The following is a 15,516-nucleotide window of genomic DNA, read 5'->3' on the forward strand; positions in this document are numbered from 1 at the left end:
GCACCTCATTTAGTGGCACCCAGGTTCCTGGCCCCACAATTTTTAAATCAGGGCTCTGTTGCCCAACTACATAGTGTAGGTAGAAGGAGAAAGCTGTGGTCACATGAGAGCTGGCTTGAGAAGGCTTTCCTCACTTTGGTTTCCAGGCCTGAGGGCTTTAAATGCCATGTGCGTGGCCCAGCTGGGTGCACACAGTGATTTAAAGCCTTCAGAGCCTGGAAAAAAGAGCCAGAAAAGCTCTTCCTGGGGTAGCTGTGACAAAGCACCTGCCTACACTAGAATCCCAGGTGTGTAGAGTGGGTGGAGGCTTTGCCAAAGGCTGAGTCCACTCAGCTTCTGGACACCAGGAGTTGAGCAGAGGAAGCAGTACTGAACCCTGTCAGCTTCTTACTCAGGTGTCACTGGTGTGAGAGTCAGGAAAGGGGCTTTGCTCTGCTGGTCCAGTAAGCTCAGAAATGGGAACACCTGTCCTGCTCTCTCTCTCAGCATCACTTCTAATGGTGGAAATTTTCTATTGGCAGAAATGGACATTTGTACATGACCTGTTAAATTGCTTGAGAATGGAAACAGAAATTTGCCTGAAATTGTGATAATAATCATATTTAATACTTCAATATAACAGTGCAGTGGTTAGAGTAGTGGCAGTCCAGAACCTTGAGGATTTTTTTCCCAGCTCCTTCACAGCCTCATCATGTAATTCTGACAGCACATGTTTAAATAGTACCTCAAGTACAGTTACCAAATCTATATTTCATCACTGGCACCTACCTAAATATCCTGAATTTCAGAAACTGAATTCCCCATGAAAAACCAAATTTGGGATTGTTCAGCATTTTACAGAATGGGAAATTAAACTGAGCCTTATGACTTTTCATGAAAAGAAATATTAGAGCATTATTCCTTCAAGAAAAGGATCAACCCCTTGTATTTTAATATAAGGATATAAAGAAACGATATATAAAATAGTAATTTTTTTCAACTCATAATTGAAATAGAAGCACTGGCATCATTATTGACTTGTAAACATTAATTATACAACTGATTAAATTCCTAACAACTAAATTGTGCATTACTCTGAGACTCTTTTTGAATTATCAAAGCCTCTTTTACATATTAAAGCATCAACTTGTAAAATCAGTGGATTCATTCACAATTACTTTGTTACTATTCCTAAAGAATACTGCGATCAGTTACATTTCTAAAAATGTGAATTAACTCAAATTCCCTTTTTTGTGGGGGGGAGGAGAATCTTATAGAAAAGAGATTATATGAATGTCACTCCAAGTTACAATGCAAAAGTTTAAAGGTGAGCTAGATGGTAATATCTCCCGTTTAATCTCTCAACTATTTTCAAGTAATTTTCATAAATCATTTTCTAACACCAGTTTTTTTTAATTTGAATTGTCATATCATTATTCAAGTGAGTTGCTAAAGACATCTTTAAAACATCTCTAAAACAGTAGTCAGAAACAAATCACTCTGTATTTGCTCAATATTCAAATTGAGAGCGATTCCATGAGTTGAAATCATCTTTGTGCAAATGCCTACAGAAGTCCTTTGTTCAAGCTATACAAAAGTTCCAGGAGTCAGAATAGGCAGGCAGATGTAGTCTGAGAAGATTTATGCGTATGTGGCAGGGAACCAGTAGCAGGTAAGAGCAGGACAGAATGGGAAGCAGGGACCTCCACTCTTTATAGAAAAATCTTATAAAACTTAAAGAAAAATCACAACAATTTATGAAGCATCCAAGAGAATTTGATTTACCTTCTGGAGCATCCATGTATACCATCCAACTTATATAATCTTCTAGGATGCTACATCTATTAGACATGATTCACTCATGGCATGAATCACCTAAGTAAATGGGAATCTTGCTGAATGCAAGAACTGTAGTTATGATTCAGTCTTTGCAAACTTAAAAGGTGAAGGTTCTTTGTACCTTCTTTGCTATCCTATTCATCTCCTCATAAACAGGCCCATCTTTATGGTAGCTGAGTATATGCAACTCCACAAAGGAGCTAGCTGGAACTTGTACCTATGCAAAGAACCTTTCAACTAATCAAAAGCTCCAATCCTGGAAAGTTCTAATTCAGTTTTTATCAAGTTACATTTTATGAGCAAATTCCTTTTTGTTCTGTTTCTCTCACCAAGTAAATAGCAACAAAACCCTATAGAAACTAAAGAAGAAGTAGCAAGTTTATTATTACAATCTTATAACAGAAAAAAAAATCCCTCAAATTTCCTTCAGAGAAAGAACAACAACATTATTTTATTATATTATCACATGTATAACATATTGTGGAGGAGAGGTTTAATTTTAGAGAAATCAGTGGTTCTCATATTCCTAATAAAACCTTCTGTCTTAACAGTGAAGTGATGATGTGTCTCTGCCATATATTTATGAATTATGGCAGAAAAAGGACAAAATAATCTTACAGTATGCACTCAACCAAAATTAAAAACTCCTCCCAAGATAAAGCTTTCCTTAAAATAATAGAATTGCTGGTCCTACTTATCCCAAACATGATTTTTGGGTTATTTTTTAGAATCTACTTATTTATTTTCTAAAGAATGTATTATCCTATTACATGCTTTAAAAATATGCAGCTACAATTATATATGGAAAACAACATTATTTAAATTTATTTAATGTTAGAGTGATGTTGTAGGCATAGGGGTCCAGGAGTTATGTGAGAAGCAAAGAAATTTTGGGGGTGATATATTTTAGTGGATCAACTCCTTTGTCAGAATAAAGTCAGAACAGCTTTCAAATTCAAGACATTTTTGTCAGGTTAAATTTATTTATTAATTTAGACTGACTCCTTCTTGGAACATTCATGGAGAATATAACAATTCACCTTCACAAGATGCCACTGAAAGTTACCATTGTGCGATTATATCATTTACAATCCATCAAATGTCTTAAATGATTAATAAAATTCTTATATGAGCATTCATTTCATATTTACCATTCCAAACACTGAAAATATTAATATCAGTTTGAACAGGTAGTATATGCCAATTGTGTCAGTTAAATGCAAAACTGAGTTCTGCAAACACCATTCAGCTGGCATCTCACAACAGAGAAAAGACTAGAAGAATAGTAAACCTTGACAAGTAGGTGGAGCTCCATCCATCTGTAGTCTTTCTCCCAATCTACACGTCAGAATCTCATTACCAACCAGTGTAAAGCCTGGTTGACACTGGTACCTTATTATGTCTCCTATTTGAAAAAAAGAAGAGTATTGTTAAAAAAAACAGTTAGGAGGGACTTTTAACTTTGACAGTACCATTGAAAAATGAAGTACCCTTCCTGCTGTATATAACGTGTTAAATGACCACCAACTTAATCAGTTGATTAGTTGGAAGAAATGTAAATAAGCATTGTGCTGCACATTGAGACCTATTTATCATTGGTTTAAAATATAGTTTTATCCCAATAATTACACTGGGTTTAGTTTTAGCTAATTTCCTAAATAAACCATATGTCTGACAAGTTTTATTTATTTATTGTGTAGTCATCATGGTACTAAATCAAGGTATAATGTCAACAGACTGACCGCTGAAATCCTTATTCAGAGAATATATCCAGTTACTTGAAAAAGAGTTTTGTCTCAGTTAGAACTTCAGGGTCAGGTTCAAAATTGGAAAGCTCAAAATAAGAACTGTGTTTGCTATTTCACAAAATTCTTCATACTTTTTTAAATTAGTGATTGAAAAAAATTCAGCCTAACAGTTATAACCATGATGACCTGAGAGAAAAGTAAAAAAAAAAGAAAAAAACAAACAAAAAAAGATTTTAAGTTGCAATTTCCAAGAATGTATGCGAAAAAGAAGAAAACAATGATTTATAATATTTAGAAAAAAATAGCTTGTACGTCAGTGGCAAATTTCAATAATGCAAGCAATCCAAGGCTTAAGAGAGTTTACAAAACTTTAAAATATATTTTGAAATGTCTTAAGATTGGCATCTACTGTGCAATATTTGAACTATAAAAATAAATATATGGGGGGCGGGGGAATTGATATCAAATACGCTGTTTGGCAAGCTGTTCCTGTGTCAGCTGCACTTCTTGAAACATAACTAGAACTCAGCAAGCAGATATACTGGAGGAAAAATGGCTTCTTCAATATTTTATTTTAAAATCCAAATGGATTTGTGTTTTGTGAAACTATTAATTCATTCTACTATTTATGCTGGTTCTTAACCAATGCCAAACTTACTTTAGATAAGTTTAGCATTTCTCCTTGAAATACATTATGATCATACTTTTAACAGACATTACCTATTTCAAATTCATCATCCTCAGTCAAAATTTCAGCATTTGGTATACTTGGTGGAGGCTGACACACTCGAAGCTGGTAAGCTATAAATATAAAGAGGGTACTGAAATGAAGATCCTGCTCAACAGGTAATCAACAAATAACAACCATATTGTTACATTGTGTGGAACATAATCTAAAAGAAACCATAAAATATGGAGTTCAAAATATTAAGTATACAAAGACGTAGATATATTTTTCCAAGTTAAAGATTGCTACTATCTTAAACATCCCAACAGTATTAAGAGGAAAATTCTTCTAATGCATAGTCTGGGAAGACCACAGAGACTAATTCTGTTTGCAAACCAACACTGCAATGGATCCTACATCCCTGCCAGATGTTACAATTAAGACATGATTAACCAGTTAGTCATGTCTTAAGTAGTAACCAAGCCACATATTCATGAAATTAATGTCTCAATCAGTTGACCAGCAGTCCTGGCATTGGGAGCACAGCAGAACCTTTAGGCTAGGGACAAGATTACACACAAACTGGATTAAGTGATGAGAAACTGGTTTAAACTGTAACAGAACAGATGCTCAGGACACATAAACTAGTTTGAAAATGGCTGAAACCAGTTTGAGATAAACCTGGTTGTATATAGTATCAGATTTAACTGATTTGGGTCAAGACAGTTTTTTCAATGTCTGTTCCAGGCCCCTTCATGGTTTAAATTAAACCAGACTCCACCAGCATCCCAGCATGCTCTCTGAGTTGGGAATGAGGGGGCTCTCTGCTCCACAGTAGAGCTGGCCTCTCCCCTGGCTGCAGCTCCAACAGAGACTGCAGGCATCCTGCTCCCCTCCTTCCCTCATCACTCCCTGCTAAACAGGAATCCCTCCTCCCCTCTGCCTTACACAGACACCTCTGAGCATTAGCTAGCAGACCACATGCTGGCTATAGTCTCTGATGTGGAAAATGGGACAAAGGCAGAATCAACAGGTAGCTGGTAATGTCCCTCTGTTGTTTCCTTAATGAGCTAATAAGCACTGAGTTAGGGGTGATACACACTGTGTTATCAATTCCCTGCTGGGCTGGTTGGGGGGAGAGGTGGAGGAACCACTCCCTAATCAGAGGATCCTGCCAGGGCCCGGCCATGCCCCACCTCAGCTCAGCATCTTGAAGGGGAAGGGAGGGCTCCTCTAGCATCTCCTTGGCTTCTAGCCTGAGCTACTGCAGGCATGTGCCTGCATTTTTTCAGCCCAGAGGGGATATCTGCGAGGTTACAAACTGATTCAGCTTAGGCAGGCTAGACTAACCTGCAAAGATTCAATCAATTCAGGCTCAGGCTTTTTGAATGTCTTTCCCTAGCCTTAAGGTCTCCTGTGTGCTCCTGTGGTTGGGAGTGCCAGTCAGCTGATTGGCACTACCAGCTGGAAAAGTATGTAGCAACCCATTGCTCTGGTGTGTTCCCATGGCTGAAAGTACCAGTCAACTGATCATCTCTCTGAGACTTGGGAGCATACCAGAGCTTTTCAGACTACAATACGCTCCCATGACTGCTAATTAGCAACTGGCACTGCCAACCGCAGGAGCGCATTGGAGCAAATGGCCTGGATGTGCTGCACCGGTTGGGAGCACTGATCAGTTGACTGGTGCTCTGAGCCACAGGCACACAGGGCATCCTTGCTACTTGTCAGCACAGGTAGACCCTGAGATCAAGATCCTGGACACTCCCTGCAATGGCTATAGGGCATGATCTGGATCTGATCTCTGAACCCACAATTGTTCCTCCTGTCATGTATGTGTGGTGTAGCAGAAGACACGATTGTTGAAATTGTTGACCTGACCCTGTTTTGGTTTTAACTGAATGTCTTTCAAAAGTCCTAGTAGACTTGTTCAATGTTTTGTTTTGTATCTTTACCACAAACTTTTCCTATCCAAAACCAATTTGAAGTAGAAAAATCTTCTATCCAAACACAGAATACCCCAGTAGCATAAGCGGGTTGGTTGGGGGGAGGGGAAGAAGGGTGAACCAGGTGAAAAATAAAGCAAGTATTCCAAAAAGTAGTTCTACAAGAAATTTTTTTTCAATCATTAGATGCATCAACTACACTCCAAAATAACAATAGTTGAAAAAAAATGGCTTAGCCCCTTTTTGCAAGTCACACAATAGAAAATCTGTGGGCCAGATTCTCATCTGATATTAATATGCTTAGCTCCAATACAATCGCTGAAGCCACTCAACTCTACAGCATATATGGATCTGGCTCATCTCTCCATGAAAAAGATTATTTCAGACTGTACATTTATACGGCAAAACAGATCAGCGGCAAAACAGAACATTAATTGAGCTAGGTGTTTTGTTCTACTGTAATGCATGCAACAGAAACAACAGCAGCAGCCGCATCAAATATTTAAAAATGTACTAAGCCAACTCTCAATAAAGTATGCCAGCTCAATTAGGTTGCCCAGGCTGTTGAAATGAGAGACAGTGCTTTCTTTACCTGTTCCACCCACCCCTGTCTATCTCCACAAGGAAAGGATGCAGCAGATCTAGGAAGCCTGCTTCATCTCCCATGCAGCTTCCTGTTCTATACTTTAGAACTGTAAAGGCGTCACACCTTTCAGCCCTTGCACCATTGTGTTCATTCATTCATAATTTGCCCCTTCAACCAGAGAAGCATTGGACCTACTGTGATCAACTAAAGAAGCTACTCACAAAAGGCTTTGTGTTGATGCTAGTTAGTACTTGATATCTACTCTTCACCCTGCTTTTTTGTCTTTTGTACACTGAAGAAGCTGTTAAATCAATACATCACTGACTTATCCTGCCTTAGGATATAATATAAAAGAAAGCACATCTAGGAAACATGGAACAACTTGTCTATTTACAATCCAAAAAATATTTTAAAAATCACCAATTCAATAAAAAAAAAGGCTTCAAACAGGAATCCATATAATGTATTTCATTAAAAGACAAATCAGTAATTTAGTCCCAAAGCTATCGATGTTCTACATTTTTTTCTCCATCACTTTTATTGTGTCAAGTTGCTCACACAGGATGTAAAGAATCATGAATTACGGGGCCAAAAGGTATATAGCTTGGTAGACATATAGAGAATTATCCAAAAAAAGACTAGGAATAAGATTCACGAAGGAACTGGGTACTTAAAATGGGACTCATGTGGAAGAGGTGCCTACAATGAAGTAAACGGTTCACAAAAACTGTCTAACCACTTACAGCTTGTTCTTGGGAAAGATAAGGACGCCCTTGGGAACATGGTGCTGAGCACTCTGCATCCCACAAAAATCTGCTGACCTACCCCAGAGACAAAGTTCATCAGTGAGGCTGTTCTGAACTCCCCAATGCCTGTTGTTGAGAGACAACTCTGAGAGTAGACATTGCCAATGAGTCCAGAACAGCCTCACTAGCAAACTTCCATCCGTGCCGCATGTCAGAAGACTTGGGTGGGCAGAGTATGCTCCTCCCACAGACCTGACCTGGCATACACAACATTCTAGGCATCACAGATTCCCTGGGTGTCTACATTTTTGTCTGAAAACCTACTTAAGTACCTATGGTTCACCTGCAGCATATGATCAGGTATGTTGCCTCCTTAGGTCAGTGTAGAGCTTAGTACCTATCTCCTACCAAACTTCTATTGAAATTCATAAATTGGATGTCCGAGCCCCACGTCTTTTGAGGAGGTAGATCTGCTATGGGTGAGCATGACTACCACACTTGAAGAGCATTAAGTTTGGTACCCCTGGTTACTTTTATTCACAAATATGGACAGGCATTTGTCATGATCTTTATGCACTAGCCTATTAGTTGCAGCAGTCACCCAGAATCTGAAGACTTAGATCATATCAGCCTGAGGAAGTTCAAAGTCACATCACTTGGGAAAACACTAAACAATTAGTCTATAGGCTAGACAAATGGAAACCAACCTTTTTGGAAGGTGTGCCACAAATAAGCCCTGAACCCCTCCCTAGTGTCACACTAATCCGCTTTCAATGCCTGATCTGCTGTTCTGTTTTCTGTTCCCTGCCACATCTTCCTATCTTCTTCCCTTTGCCATGTGCCACACACAAAGGGTACCTGTGCCATGCATGCTACAGGTTGACTATTCCTGGGCTAGACTCTGATGCAATAGAAACACTCTCCCGTAGCAGGGACCAGAACTCTCTCAATAGGGACCTCCCCTTGCTGCATGCCTATCTTTCGTGCTCAAGGCTTGCTTTCTCTGAACCTACGATTCATTGCTAAGCATTAGCTAAGCTTCAACAGAAGGATTTGAGAGTGCCCTAACCTAGCCAGGCATACATCCTGAAAGTTAGGGCAATCTCCTGGAAGTAGAAAACATGGATGTAAACTCCCTCAGTCTGAGAAAAGCATTAAACACATTGCCTCCCATTTCCTGGATAAGTGCTCTGACCTTTAGGCTATTATAAAAATAGGTAGTACAATCAGTACCTTCGAAGAATGAGCCAGTTACCTGTATACAACGGGATAACTGACAGAGAGCTTTTGAACTGTTCATCCTAGTCTCAACACAGATGCCTTATTCGGGCTTCAAGTAGGTACCAACATCTGAGAAGAGGCAGAATTTCAGATGCACAACCCCTCTTCCCATTTCTTATTGGCTGGTTTAAGCATTCCTCCATTAGGTATGCTGAGTTTTGTGAATCTTAGTCCTAGACAGCTAACTTTCAGAAGTGCAGGGAAGTTTGGGCTGGGAATTCTGCTCCTGGATGCGTAAGTCCCTTGTTAAGCCTCAAGCTAGTCACTTAAATCCAAACTTGTGACCTTGAAAACTCCTATTGAGCTAGTGCCTAACTCTAGAGGAGCCTCCGTTCCAGAGGCATCTTAGTTTTTTACATTGGTTAGCCCTATTTCTACAGTCCTGCTTCGGGACTCAATGTTCACAGAATTGAGTACAATACGAGTTTAAAATAGTCTAATAGGTCTAGTAATAGCCATTAGTCATATCTCATTTTAGTTTTAATATTTAATTTTAGTAATAGTAAGCTAAAACATCTTCTCTGTGAGCTTTGATTAGACAAGAATTAGTAAAGATAGATGTGTGTTATACTTACCATGATAACTAAGTACAAAGAAACCACTTGTTGTGAAATCACTGTGGAACTTGATTAGAATCTGATTCGATGTGCTGTAGACTGACTCCAAAGCGGTGTTGCCACTAAACTGTCCAATCTGAGGAGATGTTTGGTCTGGCCCATCCCTAATAGAAAAAGATATCAAAATAAATCCAATATTAAGAGTAGTGTTAGGAAAATGTACAGGGCTCAGAAAGAGGTAGATAATTTTGGTAGATAGGCCATTTTTACTAATTCAGAATTTGTCTATTTAAAAAAATGCATATTCAATGGGGAAAGGTTTTCTAAAATTGACTACACTAAAGATGTAGATTGACTCTACACACAAAGAAATTAAACAGAATTTTCAAAGGTTCGGTATTCTCCTTTGAGAAGGAAGAAAGTTGTGAATTGGATGATGAGCTGGAAAATACTTCATGAAAGGATATACATTGTGGTGGTTCATGATTTCCCTGTGCACAAGTTTTCCACCTATTACCTCTCTGAATGAACATTCTACATTTTCTCTGCAGACTACATTTTATTCAATAAGTGGATTTGGAGGTGTGCCTCCCCCTATCTTACCTCTTTTGAATATCCAAGCTTACAGATACAGACCTTAAGCATACATAAACTGTATCTAAAGTTTCTTCTCTCTTCTGCCTCTACCTTCCCCCATTCTACCAGTATTACCTCACATTTTCTAGTAATTAAGGCATATACAGATGGGATAAATAATGGACAGCATATAGTATTTATGGAGGCTAAGTGTAAAATCCTGGCCTCACTGAAGTTGATGGCAAAACACCTATTAATGTAATTGGGAACAAGATTTCATCTTAAGTCTGTATGGCTGTAAATCTATGCCAGTAGATTTTGTTTACTCAGTTGACACCATTTTTAAAGCAATATCAGATGACAGAATTTCACACTCAAGTATCTGCTTTGTGGACAGAATTACATGCTAAGATGCAATTTTCTACACATAATGTTTACTGTAGGTATAACATTATAGGCCACTTAACAATGTGGTTTTTAATATTCTGAAAGATTCTTAAACAACTCCATACTGTGCACAATGCCACATCAAGTTTTATATCAGTAGCTGTGTCTTGTTGGCTCATTTATGTAAATACCTTCCTTTAAAAGTGTTTTCTTGTTTCTCCATAGTTGTAATTTTGGGTAAATTGGTTCATTTAAAAGAAAGTGCTTAGCAGTAAAGAAATACAATTGATTCTGGCACATGCACAATTTTATGTAGCGTTTATATTTTCTCCAAAAATCTTAAACATAAAGAAGGTACTTAACTCGAATCTCATCTTCTGTGTGCTGCTAAAAATACAGAAACCCATGTGTCTCGGTTTTTGACTAGCTAAGCAATTTATCTGAAAACAGACAGGCTAGCAGAAGCCAAAAAATTATTGGATAAATTGAATCATAGATACAAGAGATGGGAAAAACCTGGCAGGTCATCTAAGCTAACCTTTGCAATATGTAGGTTTGTTCATAATGACTATTCATGAGTGCTTTGTTTAACCTTACTCTGAGTATCTTCAGTGATGTATCTCCCATAACTGACCTCAGGAGACTATTTCATATTGTAACTCTATTCTACATTCCAATTCTATTACCATGCCTTCATTCCTCCAAGCTATATCCATTCAATCTTTCCTGATATGATGATTTCTTGCATTTATCAATAACAATATTTTATACCAATATGCTTAAAGCTAGGGCACACAGTACTGACAATTTACTTCCCTGCCTAGTCCTTGAACAGATACTCAGCACATGAGTATGGAAATTCTGCTTCATAGAGAATTTAGAGGGTTTGAAATTTGGCTTTATTTCAAGCCAGAAGGCGACCCCCAACATTTCTAAACTATGCACACACACACAAAAAAATCCAATTGGCCAAAGCAGTTTTCTTTATAAAATGTCATATTATAATATGTAATATATAATACAATGAAAAATATTTTTTAAAGTAATTTCAACTGCAGAGGTTGAAACTGGGCATTTTGATACAGGTGGAATTCTTTTCCAGATGTTTTTGGTGAAACTGACATTTTATGAAGCATTTTACTTTTGATGGAACTGTATTTTCAGTAAAATATGATTCTGCCAGTTTTGTTCTAAGATCTTGGATTTCATATGAAAGTGCCTAAGGGATACTCCAGTACCAGTAACCAGAAGATTATTTAGTGTATGTGTCCTTGTGTTGTGTTTCATATATTCAAGAGCACTAGGACCACATTCTGTTCAGTTCAGGAACTAGATTTACAGTTTAATGATTCAACTATAATTATCTCTTGATCAACTCTTACATATTACTAAAAACAAGGTTAAGAATACATTTTCCTTTTATGTGTTTAAAAAGCATCCAACCCCCCCCACCTCCAAACTCAAAATTCTATGCGAAGCCAAAGAATCACTTCCTAAAATTATTCCTAATGTGACACTGGAACACATAATATTTGTACAGCTGAAATTGGCTGTTATCATATTCTATTTTGTTTTGGGTTTTTTACCCTAAATATAGTAGCCTCCGATATCAGTCAATATTTGTATTCATTCTGTTTCCTTGACCAGAAGGCTGATTTCTTGATTTAGTGAGACCCTGGAGTTCTCATAAGGTTAGGTTGTAAAGCAACTGGCCACAAAATTTACTTTATGTGGAGATAGTTACTGGAATATTATTCAATATATACTATAAATAATAACACCCAATAGATAAATTATCAAACTACTAGGTCTGATCCTTCACCAGGGAAGCCAAAGAGTATTTTACCATTCATTTTAATGGGAACAAGATTCCCTGATTTTTTTAATCCATAAAATATATTTTATTATTGTTTAATTACTTCATGAGGCAAAATATTATAAGTCAATATTACAATTACTCTAGTCTTGCAATTTATGCACTTATGGTCACCAAAAGGAACACAGACATTAAGCAGAAATCTGTGACAAATCAGTAAGGTGTTATTTTTAATTTCTGCTTTGTTACATAGTGTCATATGTAGAATAAATCGATGATAAAAGTGCCTGCTTACCAGACAGTTATGAAATCGTATATTGGCTCTGTTTGAAGAACTGTGAAATTGATGTAGATTCCATTCCCAGGTGGAACTCTTACAAGCCAAAAGCAGTCTTGAAAGTTGGGATATTCATCAGGGTACCCGGGAGAGTATATGGTGCCGTTCATTGCAGTTATGTTTCCACCACAGAGAGCTACAAAAGAAGCATTTTTTTTGTTTAACTTCAGAAGCATCAAATACCTTTGGTATTCTTTTTTACATAGTGAGTGCTGTTAAATCTGTACTTGCAAAACACCTTCAACATGCCTATACTTTAATTCGACTGTGAAAATTAAAGTAGTAAAGCTGTAAACAGAACACAAAAAGTACTGAGCTTTTTAAAAAAGCATAAGGAGGCTCAATCCTGAATTCTACAGTCAAAGCTACCAGTAATCCTGGTAATTATCAACTATTCTGACTAAAAACTTCAGGTTTGGGCTTTCAATCTATTTTGACAATAGACTAAATTCAGGCTTGTCTTGTACAGGAGTAGAAGGTAAAGGAGGACAGGACAATTGATTTTTTTTGTGACCCTAGGTAAAGCCAGACACAAACTGGTTTGACAGTACAGGAACTTCTTTCTCTATTACTCATAAGGCATCTGTGAGAGATGAAGGACAGGCAGAGTTTGCTTGGGCATGTGTGTGTATTCACAAACCACTTTCTCCACAAAAGAAGGATGGGTACAAAATATCCAATGTGCCATTGCTTGAAAAGTAGCTGTGTGTTCCTTAGGAGTAAACTTACAAAAGGCCTCCAGAGTAGGTGTGACTTGACATGGTGCAATATGGATGAAGGTGCACTTCTACACTGGATGTGAATATACTTGCTATGGCCTATACTTATCTCCTCTGGCTCTTTTGTATGTGAAGGTGTACAAAGTTATTAATTGATTCTCTGTAGTCTTAGTGATTGACACATGGCATTTGCGCTACTTTTAGACTTTCTGTGTCCACATAAACATGCAAAGGCTTTGAGGCTATGCCTTTAACTATACAAAGGAGAAAAACAACAACTGTGATTTGTGAAAGGCTTTATCAGAACCATTTATTTTAGAAAAATCAGAATTCTAAAAAAATTAAAATTAGTTCAATTTCCACTTCAGGACAGGGAATAAAGTAATAAAACATTAGTGAAATCTGATTCAGGTTGTTTGCTTTAAGGATGGTAGAGCTCTTTGAGAAACCTTAATTTTAGAGTATTTTAAGACAAATATATTTAAGGAAATATAAAATTAAAAAATGTTCGCTCTGAGATTAGACAGACAGAGAAAAATAAATGTTATTTCTATGCTTTGGAGAACAAAAAGTTATTCTCAATTAAAACAAAGGCAGGTAAAAATATCTGATTATCAACACACATCTTCAACAGAAATACCGTGGTAGGTGAAATGTAAGTTGAACTGCAAATATGTTGTTGGCCTGGAATACTTAAGTTTAACTATCCTGCTTTTCACAATTCAGAGTTTTTAGCTATAAATCAGAGCAGGAAGGGCTTTGATCCTGCATCATACACATCCAAGGCCTTTATCCCCAGTACAGGCTCTCTATCATTCCTTCTGATGAGCTTTCAAGGAAAGTGTTAATACTTGCATGTCATGTGTCAACTTCAAAATGAAAGATTTCTGAACACCTCTACAGAGAAAACATTTCTGTTCTAAAAATGCAGGCCTTCAAATTCAGCTGATAGGCAGTCTCCAATAACTGTCTCCAGAATCCATCATAAACAGGCCTTTTCAGGCCAGGTATTAGATACAAGAATAAATGTAAGGAAAAAAACATGGAGGTCTGATTTGGCCTAAAAGGGTTGGGATATATGGAGGGGGTGTACATACCTTTACTCAATACATACCTTCACACCTAGGGAGAGGGTGGTTCCAGTTACGACTGATTCCATGTAGACAAGTTAGTGCTGAATTTCCAATTAAGGTGTATCCAGGCAAGCATTCAAATGAAACAGTTTGTCCTACAGTAAAGTCATTCCCAATCACAAAACCATTTCGAAATGGCCGGGGGTCAGGACAACTTTGCAACTGGTAAGCTGAAAGAAATAATAATAATTTTAAAGAGTTCTAGACTGGGCTATCAGTTGTGATCCATATCTCAGTGGTTTAGGTTAGAAGCTTTAAAATGTGGAGAGAAAAAAAGGAAGTTTCACAATGTTCCATCTTTTCCCTCAAATACCATCAAATGAAGGAGAACCTTACAGGACCTTCATCCTAGTTTATTCTGAGGCAGGCATCAGAGGAACTTGACCCTGTTTCTCTCACATCCTAGGCAAGTAGTTGAAATATGCAGCTATGGAGTATCTCTGTCTTGCTGATGAGGCCTTATAGCATGTATTTTTACCTTTAGGTATCTGCCCTTTAGCAGTACTTTCTATGAGAAATGCAATGGAAATCAAATGGAGATTTTAGCTTATCTTGTGGAAATGGGGAGCAATACTGCAGTAGAAACTCCATTTGATACCATTTAGAAACCCTGGATTCATATGGGAGGTATGTCCATTACTATACCTTTAGCAGGTTTCAGCATTCTCTCTCTCTTGCTGGCATGTACTAAAAAGCATAAATCTGGAAAGTGTCTGTTGGGGCACTGATAGAAACATCCTTTGTACTTTAGGAAGCACCAGGACTGACTTTTGTCTGGCTCTGGTTTAGGTGGAGAAGAAAATGGGCTTCTTGTGTCATCTCCTGATGAAACTATGCAAAGACAAATTAATACATCCAGGTAGCCCACTCTGTTGCTAGTAACTGCTGATCAATGCATTATGGATATAGAAAGGAAAAAAAAATCTACCACTAAACCTATTTATTTTAAATTTCTATTGATTTTTTTCTCAAAATAATTAAAAGTATAAAAGGTCCCAACATGCAGACAGAGAATCAAATATTTCATAGTTAAAATCTAGAACTTGGAAGCACCAGACTCTTTCACAAGTTCAAGTAGGTTTGTCCAAGAAAATTTTAAGAATATGTATGTGTGTTAGGTAATATGTTGATGACAACACACACACCACACACACACACATACTATATTATATGTAGTGTGCATATATATATGTGTGTGC

General features: G+C 37.4%; 1 protein-coding gene across 1 annotated transcript in view; it reads right to left on the reverse strand.

Annotated features, from left to right (window-relative positions):
• The window catches only part of CSMD3 (CUB and Sushi multiple domains 3), a 332,707-nt gene that overhangs the window by 129,661 nt on the left and 187,530 nt on the right, over positions 1 to 15,516 (reverse strand). Inside the window, exons 16-20 of the mRNA XM_019552043.1 lie at positions 14,299 to 14,487; positions 12,424 to 12,601; positions 9,368 to 9,513; positions 4,287 to 4,367; positions 3,110 to 3,223 (exon numbers count right to left, since the gene is read on the reverse strand). Coding sequence (XP_019407588.1) covers positions 3,110 to 3,223; positions 4,287 to 4,367; positions 9,368 to 9,513; positions 12,424 to 12,601; positions 14,299 to 14,487 — 708 coding nt within the window. The remainder of the gene's footprint in view (positions 1 to 3,109; positions 3,224 to 4,286; positions 4,368 to 9,367; positions 9,514 to 12,423; positions 12,602 to 14,298; positions 14,488 to 15,516) is intronic.

The sequence above is a fragment of the Crocodylus porosus genome, unplaced genomic scaffold (genome assembly GCF_001723895.1).
Source record: "Crocodylus porosus isolate Cpor-Errol unplaced genomic scaffold, CroPor_comp1, whole genome shotgun sequence".
NCBI classification, from domain to species: domain Eukaryota; kingdom Metazoa; phylum Chordata; order Crocodylia; family Crocodylidae; genus Crocodylus; species Crocodylus porosus.